Source organism: Ranitomeya variabilis, chromosome 4 (genome assembly GCF_051348905.1).
Source record: "Ranitomeya variabilis isolate aRanVar5 chromosome 4, aRanVar5.hap1, whole genome shotgun sequence".
NCBI classification, from domain to species: Eukaryota; Metazoa; Chordata; class Amphibia; order Anura; family Dendrobatidae; genus Ranitomeya; species Ranitomeya variabilis.
In genome coordinates, this window is record NC_135235.1 from 26,791,261 (window position 1) to 26,812,623 (window position 21,363).

At 42.2% G+C, this 21,363-nt stretch overlaps 1 protein-coding gene across 1 annotated transcript in view; it reads left to right on the forward strand.

The window, feature by feature from the left end:
* Positions 1–4,926: 4,926 nt before the first annotated feature.
* LTBR (lymphotoxin beta receptor) overlaps positions 4,927–21,363 on the forward strand; it is a 43,227-nt gene continuing 26,790 nt past the window's right edge. The window contains exon 1 of the mRNA XM_077258243.1: positions 4,927–5,220. Coding sequence (XP_077114358.1) covers positions 5,155–5,220 — 66 coding nt within the window. The 5' untranslated portion in view covers positions 4,927–5,154. The remainder of the gene's footprint in view (positions 5,221–21,363) is intronic.

The following is a 21,363-nucleotide window of genomic DNA, read 5'->3' on the forward strand; positions in this document are numbered from 1 at the left end:
CCTTCTCATCTATAGGCAGCATACGACAGTACTATGTAGGCAGTGTTTGGCAGGATTATTTGACTGACAATCTTCAGTATTAAGCCTCCTAATAAAACTCCAAATTACACATCAATTACCAAGGATTAATAATTTGTAAGTAAGGCAGCGCTTGTCTCAGCCCCTTAGGGATCTCTTACCATTAACCCCTCATATGAGGACATTCTTCTTCTTCTTCTTACTTCTCTTCTGCTCGTACATCATTGTGTTACAGATATTCTTGCAGAACCACATTCCTTATCTGAGGTTTCACCACTTGGCTATAGAATTGAGTAATCAGTTGTATAAATGTTGTGGCGTTTAAGTCATAGTTACACTCGTACTGCAATGCAAATTTTAATTTTTTATTAATATTCTTCAATTGTTTGGGACAACATTGAGAAAAAGTTGCAGGTGGGAGAACTCTCCAGGTCAGAGCTATTCGTTGCTCCTCGTTGGCCTGCAGCAGGACTCTCAGGGAGCAATCGCTGGGCTGTATGCTGCCCACTATGCTGTATATAAGGGGGATTTATTTGCTTTCTTGGTTGGTTCTGTGGAGTTAATTCTAGAAATGAGCAAATCGATTCACAAGACTCGGGGTCCAGTGGTCGGGAGAGTGGCAAACCCCCTCCTACCTGTTGGCACTCCTCTTTTGATCAGCCGGCCTGGCACAAAGTCTTCGTTACAGCATGCCATCGCCTAGGCCGGCTCTTGGAAGGAGAAGCCTTGGATGTCGGCAGGTAGGTAGCGGTTCCCAGTGCTCTTGTCAAGCAGTCATGAATTATAACTTCGCCACTGAGTCAGGGTTCTGCAAATGTATTTGCTCATCTCCAGTGGATTCCATTTAATGAGATGTAAGATGGTCTTCCACTTTAAGGATGTAATGGCCCTTTGTGGTAGAAGGGGTTCCCCACTCATGGATGGATGGCAGAAGAATGCAGACGGTCAATTCAAGAACTTCATTCACAAAGATTGCACTATGTACTGCATGTTGCACTATTATGAGATATGAATTGTATAAGGATTATACTTATTATGGATTAGTTCTGTTTAATATATTTTGATGCGTATTAACTTTTTAGTATTATTTATATCTTTTTACTTAGTGCAGTGTACTAACAATATTGTATGAGATTCATTTATGAGAATGACCCACTCATCCTAGAGCCGCCACTCTTTTATCATATTTTTACATGTCTGTGAATTATGCAATTATAATTATGTTAATTAATCAATTATTTATTTACCACATTTTGTGTTGTCATGCTTTAGATTTTGTAAGTTTGTATTTATGACTACTGGGATAGTCGCTGGTGAAGTGATGGAGGGGAAATACGTGTCACTGCGCATGATGGTGTCAGTGAGGTAGAACAAGGGTAGTTTCCTCCAGCACACTTTGTGTTGAGAGGATTAAATGAGAGTTATGTTATGGGCAGGTATTAGTGGACCTCCATAGAGCGGGTGGGAGGGAGTCCACCTTATCTCCACCTGAACCGCTGAACCTTGACCTCAATCGGCCCGTCTATCTCCCCACAATTTATACATCCAGCTCAGCGTCTGCCACATATACAGTTTTCAAGACAAAATAAGTCGGCACTATAGTAAAGTATAGAGAAAAAACCTGACCAGCACCTCTTAAGTGTGAACAGGTGCCAGCTGCGATAGCTGCATTATATAGAAAAAGTAAACGCAGCTGCACTCTACAAGCAAGATATACGCAAACACTGAAGACATTGAATCTAAGCTGTGTTATTATTCAGTAAGATGAATTTACAAAAATGCTTACTATTGGAGGTGTGACTGCCTCCAGCCTGACTCCGCACTCCTCTCATTGACCAGCAGGGGATGTTCATCAGTTCTACTTACCCATTTGAATTGCAGGCTCATAGCGCGGGAGAGACATGCTTGTCCATTTATCTGTAGGCTGAAAACTTAAGAGAGGCATGTACAGGAGAACAGGAACCCATCAGACTCACTGAGGTCTCAAACTGAATTCCTCAAGGGCTGCAAACAGGTCATGTTTTCAGGATTTCCTTGTACTGCACAGGTGATAATTTAATCACCTACACACATAATGATTACAGCACCTTGTGCAATGCTAAGGACATTTTGAAAACACATATGGTTTGCGACCCTTGAGGAATTCAGTTTGAGACCTCTGCATTAGAGGGAGGTCACCTTGCCGTGTTTGATGGGCTCACATGAATTGGCCAATTTATGCGCTAAGAACCTTTATTTTTGCAAGTACATCTTACCAAGTAATAACACAGTTTACATTCAATGTCTTCAGTGTTTGCATATATCTTGGCTCCTATAGAGTGCTGCTGTGTTTTTCTTTTTCTAGATAGATAGATAATACATAGATAATAGATTGATAATAGATAGTAGACAGATAATATATACATAGATAATAGATAGATGAATAGATGATAGATAGATAGATAGATAATATATTGATCGATAATAGATAGATAATAGATAGATAAATAGATAGTAGATAGATATATAATAGATAAATGATAGATAATAGATAATTGATAGATAGATAATAGATAGATAGATAGATAGATAGATAGATAGATAGATAATAGATAGATCATAGATAATAGATAATAGAAAGATCATAGATAATAGATAGATAATTGATAGATAATAGATAATAGATGGATAGATAATAGATAGATCACAGATAATAGATAGATAATAGATACATAGATGGGACCACATTGTATCCACCCCTGTACATGGAGCTGATACAGTTGCATTTTTGTGTTTATTTTTATATCATTGTGTCATTTTGTTATTATTTAATGTAATATTTTTCAGATAGATAAATAGACAAGAGAAGCAGCAGAAGCCTGACCAGATATATCTGTGAGGCTGGGTGCCCACAATCTAGAAGTAGCAGCGCTTTGGATGCAATGGATGTTCGCGGTGTCCAAAGCGCTGCCGTCTATTGAACGCGAGTGAATCCTCTGTGCTCAGTGAACCGTGCAGAATCACGTATAGTGGACATGGGATTTCTTGATATCCCAACCTCTATGCTGTAACATCTGGATACTGCGGGTTTGATGCTACATAAATACGCAGCCCAACAAACCCACATACCCTAAAGCTATGTGCCCATGATCCGGATATAGCAGCATTTTGGACGCAGCTTATATTCGACTCATGCATTTACTAATCACACAGGTAAATCCACATGTGCTCATTGAACCATGCAGATTTACGGCATCTAGTGAATGGCTATACCCGTATGGCAGATAATTGACGTGCTGCGCCGCGGGTGAGTTTACACAGCATCAAATAGAAGCACATTGGGCCTGGTAGTTGTATAAATCCCATCCACTGTGCTTGTAACCTAGAACGCAGGTGTTTTGGATACAGCGCATGTGAGCAGGGTCCAAACCTCTGCTATTCCGGATCGTGGGCACTTACTCTAATGGGTATATGCACACGTTCAGGATTTGCAGCAAAAAAATCTGCTGCAAATCCTGATGTGTTTGCAGGAGAAACGCTGCATTTTTTTAACACTCATTTTTATTGCGTCTTTTTCCACGCTCAGTGAAATGGATGAAATCTGCAGAGTGAAATCTACAGCAAATCTGCCAGGAAAAAAATAAGCAACGTGTGTGTGAGAATTCAGGAGTCCCATTAACTTTATTGGTACTAGAAAATCCTTAAGATTTTGTGGCAAAACTGCATGGGAAAAAAAACGACAGTAATGTGATGTGTGCACATGCTATAAACTCATCTGAATTTCTTTTTTTATATAGTTGATAACTTTATCATTATGTTTTGGAGTTTCTCCGCTCTTACCGGTGAGCTCATATCTAGAGAGCTGTCTGATAATCCACAAGCAAAACCTAAGACAATAACATAATGAGCAAATACCCCGTAGTAAGCAAAAAAGTAAACAGTAATAACATAAGAAGCGTAAAAGCCATCCCACCTCAGGAAGGTGGACCCTAATTCTTTCACTTCACCTCACCTATGTGCCAGCAGACGGGCAGAACAGGACCCAGACATGACCCAAAAGCAGCCCAACCCAAAAAGGAGCCACGCCATTGTTTGCACAAAGTACAAAAAAACTAAAGCAAAACCAAAGAAATGAGCCGGAACATACAGGAGCTTCTCACAAAATTAGAATGTCATCAAAAAGTTAATTTATGTCAGTTCTTCAATACTAAAAGTGAATCTCACATATTCTATAGAGTCATTACACACAGAGTGATCGATTTCACGTGTTTATTTCTGTTAATGTATGTTGATATAAGTGCAATATGTAGGTGCATATTCACAATGTGGACATTTAACAAACATCTGCTGCAATTTCTGATGTGTTGGCAGGAAAAATACTGCATAGAATATGAGCATTTTGTTTGCGTTTTTTTACATGCGCTTTTAATGGGTATTTTTGCACTCATTAATTGGGTGAAATATGAAACAAAAATGGCTAAAAGAATAAACATACTGCAGAAGTAACTCTGCTGGGAAATAATAAGAAACGTGTTCACGAGTCTTCATGGAATCTCATTCTCTTTGCTGGTACTAGGAAAGATTTTGTGACGAAACTGCACAAAAAAAAAAACGCAACAAAAATGAAGAATTCAATGTGTGCACACACCCTAAACTCCTCCTCTGACTTTTTTTTATTGCTTATTACTTTATCTTTATATTTCAGAGTTTCTCTGCTCCTAGGTGAGCTCATATCTACAGATAAGTCCTGCAAGGATTGATGATCTTCTATGTAATGCCTCACTGGTAATTAAAGGCATATTACACCCCTCTGGATCTCCCACTGACAGCAGTGAACAATATGCGCTTTTCCTTTAAGAAGAGCCTATATTCCTTCCTGATCCGCCCTGCTGTGACTCAGTGTTACTGGAATAGCAGGAAGTTTCTGCCAAACTAAAAGTAGATTGAAAGTAAAGCTGACATTGGGGCGACAGGACGGGATTCCTGGAGATCCCACAGAAAGTGCAGAAGTGACATCTGATCTTATCCTTTATTTTAGGGTTTTTCATAGTGGGACGCGTCTGCGGAGTCGTGATTGGCAGCAGCTCTGGATTCTCCGGGTCGAGAAGGTCCATGTGTCTGATACTCCTGACTATGTGACCCTTTAAATCTGGGATCATGGAGATGTGTCCGCACCGCCAGCTTCTGTTGTTCCTGGGAATTGTTTTGTCGAATATTCCGCAGGTAAGAACTGATCACAGGGGACAGGTGATGTCTGTCACTGTGTGTGCCGCCATGTGCCTGGGCATGGGGACAACTGGGAACCAAGGTCTATGGTGGCCCTGTGTAGGGTGTCCATGTGGATCCAGCGGTGGTCCTACAGCGCCGTCCAGATGGGGAATAAAGGACACCGGGCTGTGGCTGGAGTTATATATACATATATAGGAGCATGTATACCGGGCTGTGGCTGGAGTTATATATAGATATATATATACTGTATATAGGGCTGCAGCGAGAGCTTAGATACAGGGGGCTGCAGCGAGAGCTTAGATACAGGGGGCTGCAGCGAGAGCTTAGATACAGGGGGCTGCAGCGAGAGATTAGATATAGGGGGCTGGAGTGAGAGCTTAGATATAGGGGGCCGCAGCAAGAGCATAGATATAGGGGGCCACAGCGATTGCTTAGATATAGGGGGCTGCAGCGAGTGCTTAGATATAGGGGGCCGCAGCGAGAGCTTAGATATAGGGGGCTGCAGCGAGTGCTTAGATACACTATGTTCCAAATTATTATGCAAATGATATTTTTCTCTGATTTTCCTAAATGGTCGGTCCAAATGACAGTCAGTCTAATAAAAGTCATCACCCGTTAGATTATACATCGAATTTTATTGAAGAAACCTCCCAATGATAACAGTATAATCTCCAAAATGAATAAAACCCCACAATGCACTGTTCCAAATTATTAGGCACAGTAGAATTTCTAGACATTTGATCTGTTTTAAAGAACTGAAAATGCTCATTTGTGGAATTTGCAGCATTAGGAGGTCACATTCACCGAACAAAAAAGCTATTTAACGCCAAAACTATTTGTCACCTTCACAATTCTTGCATCCATTGAACTTGTGAGTTTTTGGAGAGTTTCTGCTTGTATTGCTTTGCGTGAAGTCAGAATAGCCTCCCAGAGCTGCTGTTTTGATGTGAACTGCCTCCCACCCTCATAGATCTTTTGCTTGTTGATCCTCCAAAGGTTCTCTATAGGGTTGAGGTCAGGGGAAGATGGTGGCCGCACCATGAGTTTATCTCCTTTTATGCCCATAGCAGCCAATGACTCAGAGGTTTTCTTTGCAGCATGAGATGGTGCATTGTCAGCATGAAGATGATTTTGCTTCTGAAGGCACATTTCTGCTTTTTATACCATGGATGAAAGTTGTCAGTCAGAAACTCTATATACTTTGCAGAGGTCATTTTCACATGTCCAGGAACTTTAAAGGGTCCTACCAGCTGTTTCCCCATGATTCCGGCCCAAAACATGACTCCTCCACCTCCTTGCTGACGTTGCAGCCTTGTTGGAACATGGTGGCCATCCACCAACCATCCACTACTCCATCCATCTGGACCATCCACGGTTGCTCGACACTCATCAGTAAACAAGACTGTTTGAAAATTAGTCTTCATGTATGTCTGGGCCCACTGCAACCATTTCTGCTTGTGAACACTGTTTAGGGGTGGCCAAATAGTAGGTTTATGAACCAAAACAAGCCTTTGAAGGATCCTACACCTTGAGGTTCGAGGGACTCCAGAGGCATCAGCGGCTTCAAATATCTGTTTGCTGGTTTGTAATGGCTTTTTAGCAGCTGCTCTCTTTATCCGATGAACTTGCCTGGCAGAAACCTTCCTCATTATGCCTTTATCAGCACAAACACATTTGTGCTCAGATACAGCCACAAATCTCTTAACAGTAAGATCATCACGCTTAAATTTTCAAGAAATATCTAATGTTTTCATCCCTTGACCAAGGCATTGCACTATTTGATGCTTTTCGGCAGCAGAGAGATCCCTTTTCTTTCCCATGTTACTTGAAAACTGTGATCTGCTTAATAATGTGGAACATCATTTTTAAGTAGTTTTCCTTTAATTAGAATCACCTGGAAAACTAATTATCACATGTGTTTAAGATTGATTTCAGTGATCCATTGAGCCCTGAGACACAATACCATCCACGAGTTTATTTAAAAAACAAAACAATTAAATCGTTTTGACACCTAAATCCAATTTGCATAATAACTTGGAACACAGTGTAGATATAGGGGGCTGCAGCGAGAGATTAGATATAGGGGACTGCGGCGAGTGCTTAGATAGATATAGGGAGCTGCAGCGAGTGCTTAGATACAGGGGCTGCAGCGAGAGATTAGATATAGGGGGCTGCAGCGAGTGCTTAGATATAGGGGGCTGCGGCGAGTGCTTAGATAGATATAGGGAGCTGCAGCGAGTGCTTAGATACAGGGGCTGCGGCGAGTGCTTAGATAGATATAGGGGGCTGCAGCGAGAGATTAGATATAGGGGGCTGCAGCGAGTGCTTAGATACAGGGGGCTGCAGCGAGAGATTAGATATAGGGGGCTGCAGCGAGAGCTTAGATATAGGGGCTGCAGCGAGAGCTTAGATATAGGGGCTGCAGCGAGAGCTTAGATACAGGGGGCTGCAGCGAGAGATTAGATATAGGGGGCTGCAGCGAGAGCTTAGATATAGGGGCTGCAGCGAGAGCTTAGATATAGGGGCTGCAGCGAGAGCTTAGATACAGGGGGCTGCAGCGAGAGATTAGATATAGGGGGCTGCAGCGAGAGCTTAGATACAGGGGGCTGCAGCGAGAGATTAGATATAGGGGGCTGCGGCGAGTGCTTAGATAGATATAGGGGGCTGCAGCGAGTGCTTAGATAGATATAGGGGGCTGCAGTGAGTGCTTAGATAGATATAGGGGGCTGCAGCGAGTGCTTAGATACAGGGGGCTGCAGCGAGTGCTTAGATATAGGGGGCTGCAGCGAGAGCTTAAGATACAGGGGGCTGCAGCGACTGCTTAGATATAGGGGGCTGCAGTGAGAGATTAGATATAGGGGGCTGCGGTGAGTGCTTAGATAGATATAAGGGGCTGCAGCGAGAGCTTAGATATAGGGGGCTGCAGCGAGAGCTTAGATACAGGGGGCTGCAGCGAGAGATTAGATATAGGGGGCTGCAGCGAGTGCTTAGATAGATATAGGGGGCTGCAGTGAGTGCTTAGATAGATATAGGGGGCTGCAGCGAGTGCTTAGATACAGGGGGCTGCAGCGAGTGCTTAGATATAGGGGGCTGCAGCGAGAGCTTAGATTTAGCGGCAAAATCCGATTGGTTCCACAAAGCGAATCGTCTGCCTGTTTGCTGATCGGCGGCCATGTCACGTGCCTGACTAACGCTAACAGATATTTGCATACCTTATGTTCCCTGAGATTGCAGCAGAGCTGAATTTATTTCCTCTTCAGGGCAGAGTTGAGATAAACCAGTAATTTGACCTGCAGTCCCATGCAATAGTCAGAAATGCTGTATTGTATTGCATTCTGCCAATTGAAACTGAATGATCACAGCCCCCAAATGGCAGCACAGGACGGAATCCCACATCACAGGGAAATCAGAGCGTTTCAATGTCATTTGTGTGTTTACCCTGCGGTTTCTAGATACGAGACCTAACGTCAGGACTCGTCTACATTGCATACATGTATGTAGCAGAGCTGAGATTATTGGCTGTGGCAGAGCTGAGCGTGTCATTTTGCAGGACTCACAGTCACATCTAGCTCTGTTTACATGGGACTGCCGGTAAGTCCTGAGCATTGTCACGGAACCTCTGCTACATTATAGGACATATGAAGCCAGTGAGTGTTGTGCAGCTGGTTGTCTTCACCTTTGACCATGATTGTACAGATATAATCTATGGAACATTGAGGCCTTTGTTTTACTTATCTGACATTTTATCCTGAGTCTGAGCCAGATAAAAAGTATCAAGAGGAGTCTAGAAAAAAATGCAGAACTGTGGGGCATATGGCCCACCCATGACACCGATCGTTATCTCTGGGTCAGCCTGCGATAATCCAGTTATGGCTCCATCGGTCCCATAGAGGACAGTAGTGTCCATACCTCCCTTCCAGGGCAACATCACTACACTGCCCAATCCAAAAGTGGTGCCCCTCTGGGAGCCCCTTTAGGGTGCTTTTCACATTGCGCTTTTCTACACGTTCACGTGTCCCATTGGAGCTTGCGTTGGAACCCCCCACCCACTGCAAAATGGGAATCGGACGAATGCGCCGATGGGGAAATAGGCTATAATGGTGCCGGCAGAGCGAATATGCATTCTGATGTGCATGATTATCGGGCGTCTATGACGACTGGAGGAGGACACTCCGACATGGAAGACTGTAGACTGGACAGTTTGATGCCACTTTTATTGCCCCCATTCAGTATTACGGCTTCATGATGATTTTCCATGCACAGTATGATGCTTGATTGATGCCCCCCAACACACCAGTGTGCCCACAGTGCCTCCATACACACAGTGTGATGGCCATAACACATGCTAGGATCTCCCTGCTGTGCACCCAACATGATGCCACCACAGAGCCTCCATTACCCATATTGAAATGTCCAGTATCCCCCCACACCATGGTGTCTCCACACACAATAATTCAGCCACAATGCCCCCTACACAATGATACTCCCAGAGTTCCCCCATACAATGATTCCTCTACAGTGCCTCTCACACAATGATTCGCCGACAGTTTAACCCATACAAAGATGCCTCCACAGTGCCACCTACACAATGATACCTCCACAGTCACAGTAGTCCAAACACAATAATGGCCCCTAGTGTGCTTCCCACACAATTCTGCCCCCACACTGCCCATCATACAATGATACCCCCATGGTGCCTCCTCAAAACGATGTCCCTATTGTGTCCCCACACAATGATTTCACCCCCAGTGCTGCCCACACAATGATGCCTATATGCTCCCCACACAATTATTGATCCACAGTGCCCCCCCACACAACGATGAACTGAAAAAATGAAAGGTGCCCTGTGATTGGTTGCTATGGGCGTCACGGACAGTAGGCCTCAATTTTCAAGACTGTCGAGAAGAAAACTGTTACCCATAGAAACCAATCACAGAGCAGCATTTATTTTACTAAAGCAGTTTCAAGAATGAAACCTGCATGCTGATTGGTTGCTATGGGCAACAGACCATTTTAATCATTTTTCATAAATGAGGCCTATCCACCACAGACTTCTCTTACCACCAGTCTGCTTCAGGCAGGTGACATCTTGAAAGAGATTGAGTGGAGCAGTGGCTGCACACGTCTATAGGAGTTACGGAAACAGACAAGCAAGTCCTTTCCAGCTCATTGGAGAGGAGCGAATAGCACTTAAAGGGGTTGTCCACTCCTGGACCACCTCTTCCTAATAGCACCAACCTGCAAAATAAAATAAAAAATCCATATTTATCTCCAATATTGGCACTGTATCTTCCCGTGGTCATGTGACATTATGTCATATGACCGCTACAACTAATCAGCAGCCATTGATCGGCTGCAGCCTTCTCTATTCCATCACAGCGTAGTGACAGAAGGTGGTATTGTACAAGTGATCAAAAGTTCAAATCCGATTGTTTTTATTAAGTTTTTCTATGTAAAAAAATGAAAATATTTTTAAAATAATTAAAAAATAAAAACTTTAAAAGTTCATATCATCCCCCTTTTCTTGGAAAAGTAAATAAAATCTAAAAAATAAAAAGAAAAAAGAAAACCTAACATAGTTGGTATTGCCGCATGTGAAACTGTAATAAAATATTAATATTTATCCCATACGGTGAACGCTGAAATAGAAAAATCAAAATGGCAAAATCGCTGTTTTATGGTCACTTTGTCCTCCAAAAAAATTAAAGAGAGATTAGAAAGTCATATGAACCCCCAAGTAGGGCTGAGAAAAACTTCAGCTTGTACCGCAGAAAAAAATATGGCTCTTGGAAGGCAGGTAGGAATAATAGGATGCGAAGAGCGGCCCACTGGTAATCTGTAGCCTAAATTCCCCCATACACCTGACTATGGAGGTTATATACACCATACTCCATATATATCCAGCCTTACATTATAGGCCGGAGTCCATTGATAGTACCCTACACATCTTGCTCTTTAGACCGTATTGTACAGCTCAGAAACATTTTGCGAACCCTGATTTGTGGCAGCTGCAGGATATACATTGCAGAACCAGGTTTTTCGGTGGCTTGTGCACTACAGGTCCCTGATGGCTGTGAAATGCAGAACCACGATGTCTGGTGGTTAAAGTATATAACGCAGAAGTCTGGTACCTGCACTATGTAGTACACCTGCTATACTAATGGTGGTAGATTATGTTGAAGGTTTAAATGAAGGTTCTGGACCCTGATGCTATTTTTTGTTATTATTGCATGTCATTTGTAGTTCAAGTCACTGTATCTAGGAAAAAAGGACCTTTTTTCCACTTTAAGGAGGAAATGTCACTTGCTTTAAATATGCACTTTTGTTACCTGGTGTAAATGCGGATATTCTCCGGAATCTGGCGATATTTTTCTTTTGTTTCTGCGCCTCTGCGTTCCTGAGATATAGCCCTTGTTTCCTGATTTGTAAATTTTGTCTCGTTAGCTCAGAGGGTGTGGCCATGTTTTCTTTGTGGGCGTCTTATCTGAGGACCACGCCCCTTTAGTTAACAAGACTAGATTTACAAACAAGGGATAGGCAGCCATATCTCAGGAACGGATAGGCGCAGGAAGAAAAGAAAAACTGCGTCGGATTCAGGAGAACAGCGGCATTTAGAACAGGTACACAAATTACATCTAATCGCAAGTAACGGGTCCTCTTTAAAGTACCATAAACACCATCAAACAAAGCTGAAATCATACCAACAATGACCGACTAACAGCAATAGTGTCATCAATGTCTAATTATGACTGCTACATAATTATTATTGAGACTCAGTGGTCACAAACCTCAAGTATGAGATCATCAAACTTCAGATGGGGCAAATCCACATGTCAAATTTTAATTTTATGTGAATGTTTACTTATACTTCAGTATTCATCTCGTGGTGGAACCTCAACTTTGCTTTAGTGCAGTCATTAGTCCAAAAATTAGGTAGTTGTTAGGTTGTCCTATCGAGGGGGCTGAGGATAAAGTGGTGCGACATGTCAATGTCGACTAATCACTTCAAATCCCTAGTCCGCTATCGAAAAACTTAGGCCAAGCAGTGTGTCTTGTTGATGTCCCCCAGCACAAGGTGCAAAATGGAAGAAAGCAGTTTTATGTGAGTTTATTACCCACAAGTGTATATTTCAGAAGGCAGTGGGTTATCTGCCCCTTGGGGTGTGCCTGGGGTTTCACCAGCTAACGTCTCTTGGTGACCCCCATAATTGACCAGTAAGTTAGCAGTCACAGTAATGTGGAGGGTGGAGCACAGTACCTTGGGCAGGTCCGTTTTACCTATTGCCATTTCATGCAGAGCGGCTGTAATCATTGGGTGGAACAGCTTTTTCAGCTTTTTGATCCCTCGTAAATTGCACGAAGATGTGGTTCACCTGACATCTACAATCTACATATTCACCTTCTTTTCTGTAGCATATAATCAACTCATTAACTGCTTTTTATCAATAATTACCAGAGATGACTCCACTACCAGTAAGCCAATTACCATACTTGTATACTATTTTTGTCAGCAAAATAGACTCTGTCCATAATTAGGACAATCTATATTAATTAATATATTGAATTAATTTTCACTGCATTGTATCCTGTTCATTAGAATGTATAATGAAGCGAGCATTGTCATCTCAGTCGCTGCCTGTGCAGAGCGCAGCAGCTTATGAAGCACTCGTCTCACCTGCTGCGCTCTGCAACGACTGACATGACAAGAGTTGAGCAGGGGCTGAGATGACAAAGCGCTGAAGGGCCACAGTTTAGGGGGTGCAAAATCTCTATTCACTGTAGTATTAGTATAGTATTCACTATAATGAATCGGATTATACAGCTTTGGTCTTGGGTGATGGCTCCTATCTCCTCTACTTTGTCATTATTTTTGCTGTCTTGAGTATTTAAATGTCAATACGCACATGACAAGTACATTTCTGAAGAAAGTCAAAGTGGAATCCCCCAGGGAACATCCACTTCTTGTATCTGGAATTTTCATTTTTTTTTTTTTTTTTTTAAGCAAAGTCAGAAGAACAACTTATTTACAGATTTATTCATATGGAACATGCAGTAAATAGATCATATACTGTATATATGTATCACATGCAATATGGCATAGTCCAAAACTGGGTATTTCTTTAGGACCATATCACTTAGGCTGGTTTCACACTTGCGTTTTTGTCTGCAGCGTTTTTTGCACAAAAAGCGCATGCGTTTTTTTTCCCTATATTTAACATTGAAAACGCATGCGTTTTACCGCGTTTACATGCGTTTTTTCACACATGCGTTTTTTTAAAAAACACATGCAGATAAAAACGCAAGTGTGAAACCAGCCTTATATGCCTGCTCTCCCAGAACTTTCGGGAAACTCCCACAAACAGGGATACCTCTTAGGCCTAGCGAGTTTTACGGACGTATGAGAGGCGCAGAAAATACGGATTGCATACGGTACAATGATTCTCTATGGCCCATCTGGCGTATTTTACGGATCCGTATTATACGGTCTTGTACGGCCGTAGAAAATCACAGCATGCTGCGTTTGTCAGCGTATTGCGCAAAAAATCTGCCAATGAAAGTCTATGGGGGCGAGAAAATTACGGATTACACACGGACCATGCGTGTGACTTGCAAGAAATATGCAGCGGTGTTTTGTAGAAAAGCCGGTAATTCAATGCGGTGTACAGTAAAATCACACTGACAGAATAGAAAAGAATAGGTAGAATAAATGTGTACACATAAAATAGGTATATATGCAGTGCCAGAAAGTAGTATTCAACCCCCTGCAGATTTAGCAGGTTTAATAAGATGCAAATAAGTTAGAGCCTTCAAACAAGAGCAGGATTTATTAACAGATGCATAAATCTTACAAACCAAAAAGTTTTGTTGCTCAGTTAAATTTTTATAAATTTTAAACATAAAAGTGTGGGTCAATTATTATTCAACCCCTAGGTTTAATATTTTGTGGAATAACCTTTGTTTGCAATTACAGCTAATAATCGTCTTTTATAAGACCTGATCAGGCCGGCACAGGTCTCTGGAGTTATCTTGGCCCACTCCTCCATGCAGATCTTCTCCAAGTTATCTAGGTTCTTTGGGTGTCTCATGTGGACTTTAATCTTGAGCTCCTTCCACAAGTTTTCAATTGGGTTAAGGTCAGGAGACTGACTAGGCCACTGCAACACCTTGATTTTTTGCCTCTTGAACCAGGCCTTGGTTTTCTTGGCTGTGTGCTTTGGGTCGTTGTCTTGTTGGAAGATGAAATGACGACCCATCTTAAGATCCTTGATGGAGGAGCGGAGGTTCTTGGCCAAAATCTCCAGGTAGGCCGTGCTATCCATCTTCCCATGGATGCGGACCAGATGGCCAGGCCCCTTGCCTGAGAAACAGCACAGCATGATGCTGCCACCACCATGCTTGACTGTAGGGATGGTATTCTTGGGGTCGTATGCAGTGCCATCCAGTCTCCAAACGTCACGTGTGTGGTTGGCACCAAAGATCTCGATCTTGGTCTCATCAGACCAGAGAACCTTGAACCAGTCAGTCTCAGAGTCCTCCAAGTGATCATGAGCAAACTGTAGACGAGCCTTGACATGACGCTTTGAAAGTAAAGGTACCTTACGGGCTCGTCTGGAACAGAGACCATTGCGGTGGAGTACGTTACTTATGGTATTGACTGAAACCAATGTCCCCACTGCCATGAGATCTTCCCGGAGCTCCTTCCTTGTTGTCCTTGGGTTAGCCTTGACTCTTCGGACAAGCCTGGCCTCGGCACGGGAGGAAACTTTCAAAGGCTGACCAGGCCGTGGAAGGCTAACAGTAGTTCCATAAGCCTTCCACTTCCGATTGATGCTCCCAACAGTGGAGACAGGTAGGCCCAACTCCTTGGAAAGGGTTTTGTACCCCTTGCCAGCCTTGTGACCCTCCACGATCTTGTCTCTGATGGCCTTGGAATGCTCCTTTGTCTTTCCCATGTTGACCATGTTTGAGTGCTGTTCACAAGTTTGGGGAGGGTCTTAAATAGTCAGAAAAGGCTGGAAAAAGAGATAATTAATCCAAACATGTGAAGCTCATTGTTCTTTGTGCCTGAACTACTTCTTAATACTTTAGGGGAACCAAACAGAATTCTGGTGGGTTGAGGGGTTGAATAATAAATGACCCCCTGAAAAGACTTTTCCCAATTAAAAAAAAAAAATAAACAAAGAAATAACATTCTTTTTTGCTGCAGTGCATTTCACACTTCCAGGCTGATCTACAGTCCAAATGTCACAATGCCAAGTTAATTCCAAATGTGTAAACCTGCTAAATCTGCAGGGGTTTGAATACTACTTGTAGGCACTGTGTATATATGTATATATATATATATATATATATATATATATATATATATATATATATATATATATATATTTAATTCGGCGCTAGATAGCAGAAAATCCGGTAGTTCAATTGCCGGCTTTTCCTATGTCCTTCACAAACCCGACAGGATATGAGACATGGTTTACATACAGTAAACCATCTCATATCCCTTCTTTTATTACATATTCCTCTTTACTAATGTAAGAAGTGTCTTGGTGTCAAATTTGTGGGCTCTAGCTATTGAATTAAAGGGTTAAATCGTGGAAAAAACTGGCGTGGGCTCCCGCGCAATTTTCTCTGCCAGAGTGGTAAAGCCAGTGACTGAGGGCAGATATTAATAGCCTAGAGAGGGACCATGGTTATAGGACCCCCCCCCCGGCTAAAAACATCTGCCCCCAGCCGCCCCAGAAAAGGCACATCTGTAAAGATGCGCCTATTCTGGCACTTGGCCACTCTCTTCCCACTCCCGTGTAGCGGTGGGATATGGGGTAATGAAGGGTTAATGTCACCTTGCTATTGTAAGGTGACATTAAGCCAGGTTAATAATGGAGAGGCGTCAATTATGACACCTATCCATTATTAATCCTATATTACGAAATGGTTAATAAAACACACACACATTATTAAAAAGAATTTTAATGAAATAAAGACACATGTTGTTTTAATATTTTATTATACTCTTAATCCACCTGAAGACCCTTGACACCTGAAATAAAGTTAAAAAAACAAACAACAATATTCCATACCTGTCTTCTCCCACACTGAAAATCCATCTGAAGGGGTTAAATCATTTTACACCCAGGAGCTCTGCTAATGCAGCTGTGCTCCTGTCTGTAAAACTTGGTGAATGAATGGAATGCAGGGGAATGTACTGTAGTTACCTCAAGTCGCGGTGATGCGCCCTCTGCTGGATGAACTCATATGAACTCAAGCATGGGAAAATATTCTGAAAAGTTCCCACACTCGAGTTCATATGAGTTCATCCAGAAGATTAGAATCCTGGAGAACTTGACAATTCGCCAGGGCTCTGAGAAACCTTCCAGAAATCAGGTTCTGCAGTGGTTTAGCTGGGGCTTAAATGCTTTTTCAGGGGCTCTGATTGAGATGTGGAGAAGAAGTGCAAGTCTAAATGGCTAAATAAAATACTTGGCATTTTGAGCTTGGAAATAAGTTTCCTCCTGGAAGGACACTTAAGGATTGAGCTGGTCCAGAAGAGGACCACAGGATCCTGCAGCGAGCCAAGGACCTGCCATAATAAAGCCCTACTGATGCTGAGATGATGAAGAGAAATACAGAGGTGGCTTTGCACTTTGGCCATGAGGACAGAGGGGACCTAAAAGCCCCTTATTTTTGCCACTTTTATAACAGTCACATTTATAATGGTGGGGATCCAGGTAGAGATTTTGCATTAAAGCCCAGGTCCTTCAAGTAGCGCTATTAAAATTGTGCATTAGCTTAGCTGCCGAATAAGTCGTCACTCATCACCTATGGAGGGCACAGATGACCCCATTTCAACGCTAGGCCAATTCGACTATTTCATAGCCTAGCAGGGTCTTGGATTTGGCACTTCTTCGGTGGGTCACTGGTGGAGTTTAGACTAGTTGCAAATCTTTGTGCGTTTCTAGACCAATAGAAAAAGTGAAGTGCGAGACTTTATGATGTTTCCTAGTCACGTAGTCACAAGAGCCTGCGAGAAATAAAGACAGAAAGAGGAAGAGCTTCTCATTGCGATGGTGTCCTGTGGTTCGGGTGGAGCTTCGGTGACAGATTGCGTGTGTTTTGGAACTGGATTTGCATTTCCTGAAACTATACAAACAAACATTTATTAATTAAGTAGCAAACCAAAACTAAACAGATAAAACATATAAAGTGCCAAGGGTAGATAGTATTGTAATAATACAGTTATTATAGAGTTAAAGGGGATTATCAGGACTCCTCTATTGATGGTGCATCCTCAGCAAAGATTGGTACCGTTTCAAAGAAGTGACATCCACCTTCGTTTTTTGTTTTTTTTTCCCCAGGCGTTTTTCAAAACCTAAAAGTTGAAAAATCGCTCAAAAGACTGAACATAGGAACATCAAAGGGGTTTTACAGTAGTGAACAGTAAGGGTTTGTGCACACAGTGTCTTTTTCAGGTGGATTCCGCCTGGAACTCTCCTCAAAACCACCACAAAAAAATGAAGATGGTCCATAGCGATGTAAAAGCGGCTATGAATATGTAACGTTATGTGCAAATTTGGAACATATCTCGGAAGTGATAGCTTCTGAGGAGGTTAAATATGTGGATTTTTCCTTCACATAAAATCAGTCACATATAGGTCAGCACAGGAGCCTTTATTTCCACTTGAAATGATGGACACATTTTTATTTGTGCTCTGGAAAATAGGATAAATGGAAAATGGCCATCCAGAATAGGGAGGATCCGCTGAACCAGAAGAAAACCACAAGATTTATGTTTACTTACAGAATGGCATAGATAGAGAAGCTTAGCATAAAATCTCGGGTTTCACTTTTTTGGCTTCTTCTGGGGGCCTGGTAAACAAATTACTGTACTTTATACTAACCACATTCTTGGGGGAAGACCTTATTTAAACCAGCACAAAAACAGAAAATCTAAACATGGGCATTATGTCAAGGATTAATCTGGAGAAATTCCCTAGAAAAAAAAATAATAAAATGAACATAGCAAAAATATGTAAAAAAATAAAATAAAAATGTCAATCAACTAGTATGTAGTATATAAAATTACATACAAAAATATCTGATTCATGCTGTCCTCGTTTTGGGCAGCATGAATCAGGTAATAGGTTCCCTTTAAGGGGTTAATGTAATTGATGTGATGTTGCTATCAGTTTCCTGCAATCAACTGTACACGCTCAATAGGTTCCCATTCCTTGACAGCAAACATAAACCTTGACGGACAATAATTACCTAGCAACTGTTACAGTTTGCACCACAAACATTTTGATGCATGCTACTCTGACATGTCTATAGAGGATCAGCTTTGTCTGACTACAAGTCCCAGAATGCACATTTAAGGCAGTGGGCAAGTGTCCTTCAGGGGGTTGCTAGTACAGTTATATGAAAAAGTTTGGGCACCCCTATTAATCTTAAGCTTAATGTTTTATAAAAATTGTTTTTTTTGCAACAGCTATTTATCAGTTTCATATATCTAATAACTGTTGGACACAGTAGTGTTTCTGCCTTGAAATGAGGTTTATTGTACTAACAGAAAATGTGCAATCTGCATTCAAACAAAATTTGACAGGTGCAGAAGTATGGGCACCTCACCAGAAAAGTGACATTAATATTTAGTAGATCCTCCTTTCGCAAAAATAACTGCCTCTAGTCACTTCCTGTAGCTTTTAATGAGTTCCTGGATCCTGGATGAAGGTATTTTTGACCATTCCTCTTTACAAAACAATTCCAGTTCAGTTAAGTTTGATGGTCGCCGAGCAAGGACAGCCCTCTTCAAATGATCCCACAGATGTTCAATGATATTCAGGTCTGGGGACTGAGATGGCCATTCCAGAACAGTGTAATTGTTCCTCTGCATGAATGCCTGAGTAGATTTGGAGCGGTGTTTTGGATCATTGTCTTGCTGAAAGATCCATCCCCTGCGTAACTTCAACTTTCTCACTGATTCATGAACATTATTGTCAAGAATCTGCTGATACTGAGAGGAATCCATGCGTCCCTCAACTTTAACAAGATTCCCAGTGCCGGCATTGGCCAAACAGCCCCAAAGCATGACAGAACCTCCACCAAATCTTACTGTGGGTAGCAAGTGTTTTTCTTGGAATGCTGTGTTTTTTGCCGCCATGCATAACGCCTTTTTGTATGACCAAACAACTCAATCTTGGTTTCATCAGTCAACAGGACCTTCTTCCAAAAAGAAATTAGCTTCTCCAAATGTGCTTTTGCACACTTCAGCCGACTCTGTTTGTGGCGTGCTTGCAGAAACGGCTTCTTTCGCATCACTCTCCCATACAGCTTCTCCTTGTGCAAAGTGCGTTGTATAGTTGACCGATGCACAGTGACACCATCTGCAGCAAGTTGATGCTGCAGCTCTCTGGAGGTGGTCTGAGGATTGTCCTTGACTGATCTCACCATTTTTCTCTGCCTTTCTGATGTTTTTCTTGGCCTGCCACTTCTGGCCTTAACAAGAACTGTACCTGTGTTCTTCCATTTCCTTACTATGTTCCTCACAGTGGAAATTGACAGGTTAAATCTCTGAGACAGCTTTTTGTATCCTTCCCCTAAACAGCTATGTTGAATAATCTTTGTTTTCAGATCATTTGACAGTTGTTTTGAGGAGCCCATGATGCCACTCTTCAGAGGAGATTCAAACAGGAGAACAACTTGCAAGTGGTCACTTTAAGTAGCTTTTCTCATGATTGCATACACCTGGCTATGAAGTTTAAAGCTCAATGAGGTTACAAAACCAAAAAAAGTGCTTTAGTAAGTCAGTAAAAAGTAGGTTGGAGTATTTAAAACAAGAACATGATAAGGGTGCCCATACTTATGCACCTGTCAAATTTTGTTTGAATGCAGATTGCACATTTTCTGTTAGTACAATAAACCTCATTTCAAGGCAGAAACATTACTGTGTCCAACAGTCATTAGATATATGAAACTGAAATAGCTGTTGCAAATAAATTTTTTTTTATAAAACATTAAGCTTAAGATTAATAGGGGTGCCCAAACATTTTCATATAACTGTATATAGTAAATGTTCTTATATTGCTTCCTTATTATTGTGACTTTTTTAACATGTTCTGAGATGTGTACTGTTACTTTAAGCCCACCTGGAACTAGTGAGACTTGGGCCGCACTATATTATATACGATAGCTCCTACATAATAATAAGACAGTATCAAATGAGGTCTGCAGTTAAGGTGTCCTTGGCAATCGGGAGGGACAAGGTGGGGGCAGGGAAGAGGTGCTATGAAATGACAAGCAAGACTGACAATGGTAGTACTTTCAGTGAGGGGGAATCATAGTGATGGCCAGATACACATGAGGTAATGGTCAGCTGGACGTTCTCTCCTCAGACAGCTATTTCTCCAGCCTGTTCTCCTGTGTTCCTGTTTGGCTGAGTTGACTAAAGCCACCTTGGAGTTGACTGACTAAAGCCGCCTCACAGTTGACTGACTAAAGCCACCTTGGAGTTGACTGACTAAAGCCGCCTCACAGTTGACTGACTAAAGCCTCCTTGGAGTTGACTGACTAAAGCCTCCTTGGAGTTGACTGACTAAAGCCTCCTCGGAGTTGACTGACTAAAGCATCCTCGGAGTTTACTGACTAAAGCCTCCTCGGAGTTGACTGACTAAAGCCTCCTCGGAGTTGACTGACTAAAGCCTCCTCGGAGTTGACTGACTAAAGCCTCCTCGGAGTTGACTGACTAAAGCCTCCTCGGAGTTGACTGACTAAAGCCTCCTCGGAGTTGACTGACTAAAGCCTCCTCGGAGTTGACTGACTAAAGCCTCCTCGGAGTTGACTGACTAAAGCCTCCTCGGAGTTGACTAAAGCCGCTTCAGAGTAACCCTCTCTGTGGTGTGTATCTTTCTCCTTTCTTTTAACCATTCTTATCCGCCTCTCCTGATCCTCCTCGCAGTCCACTCATTTGAATCCAACAAGTATTTTTTCCGGCATTGACCTAACTTCGGAGGTCACAGTCTTCTAATTCTGGACAAGGAAGTTATAGGATGGAGGAAATATCTCCTTTCTCTACCACTCACGTCACTTACATTCAAGATGTGGGATTTTTTCTTGCATATCTGTGAGGAGGCCGACGCG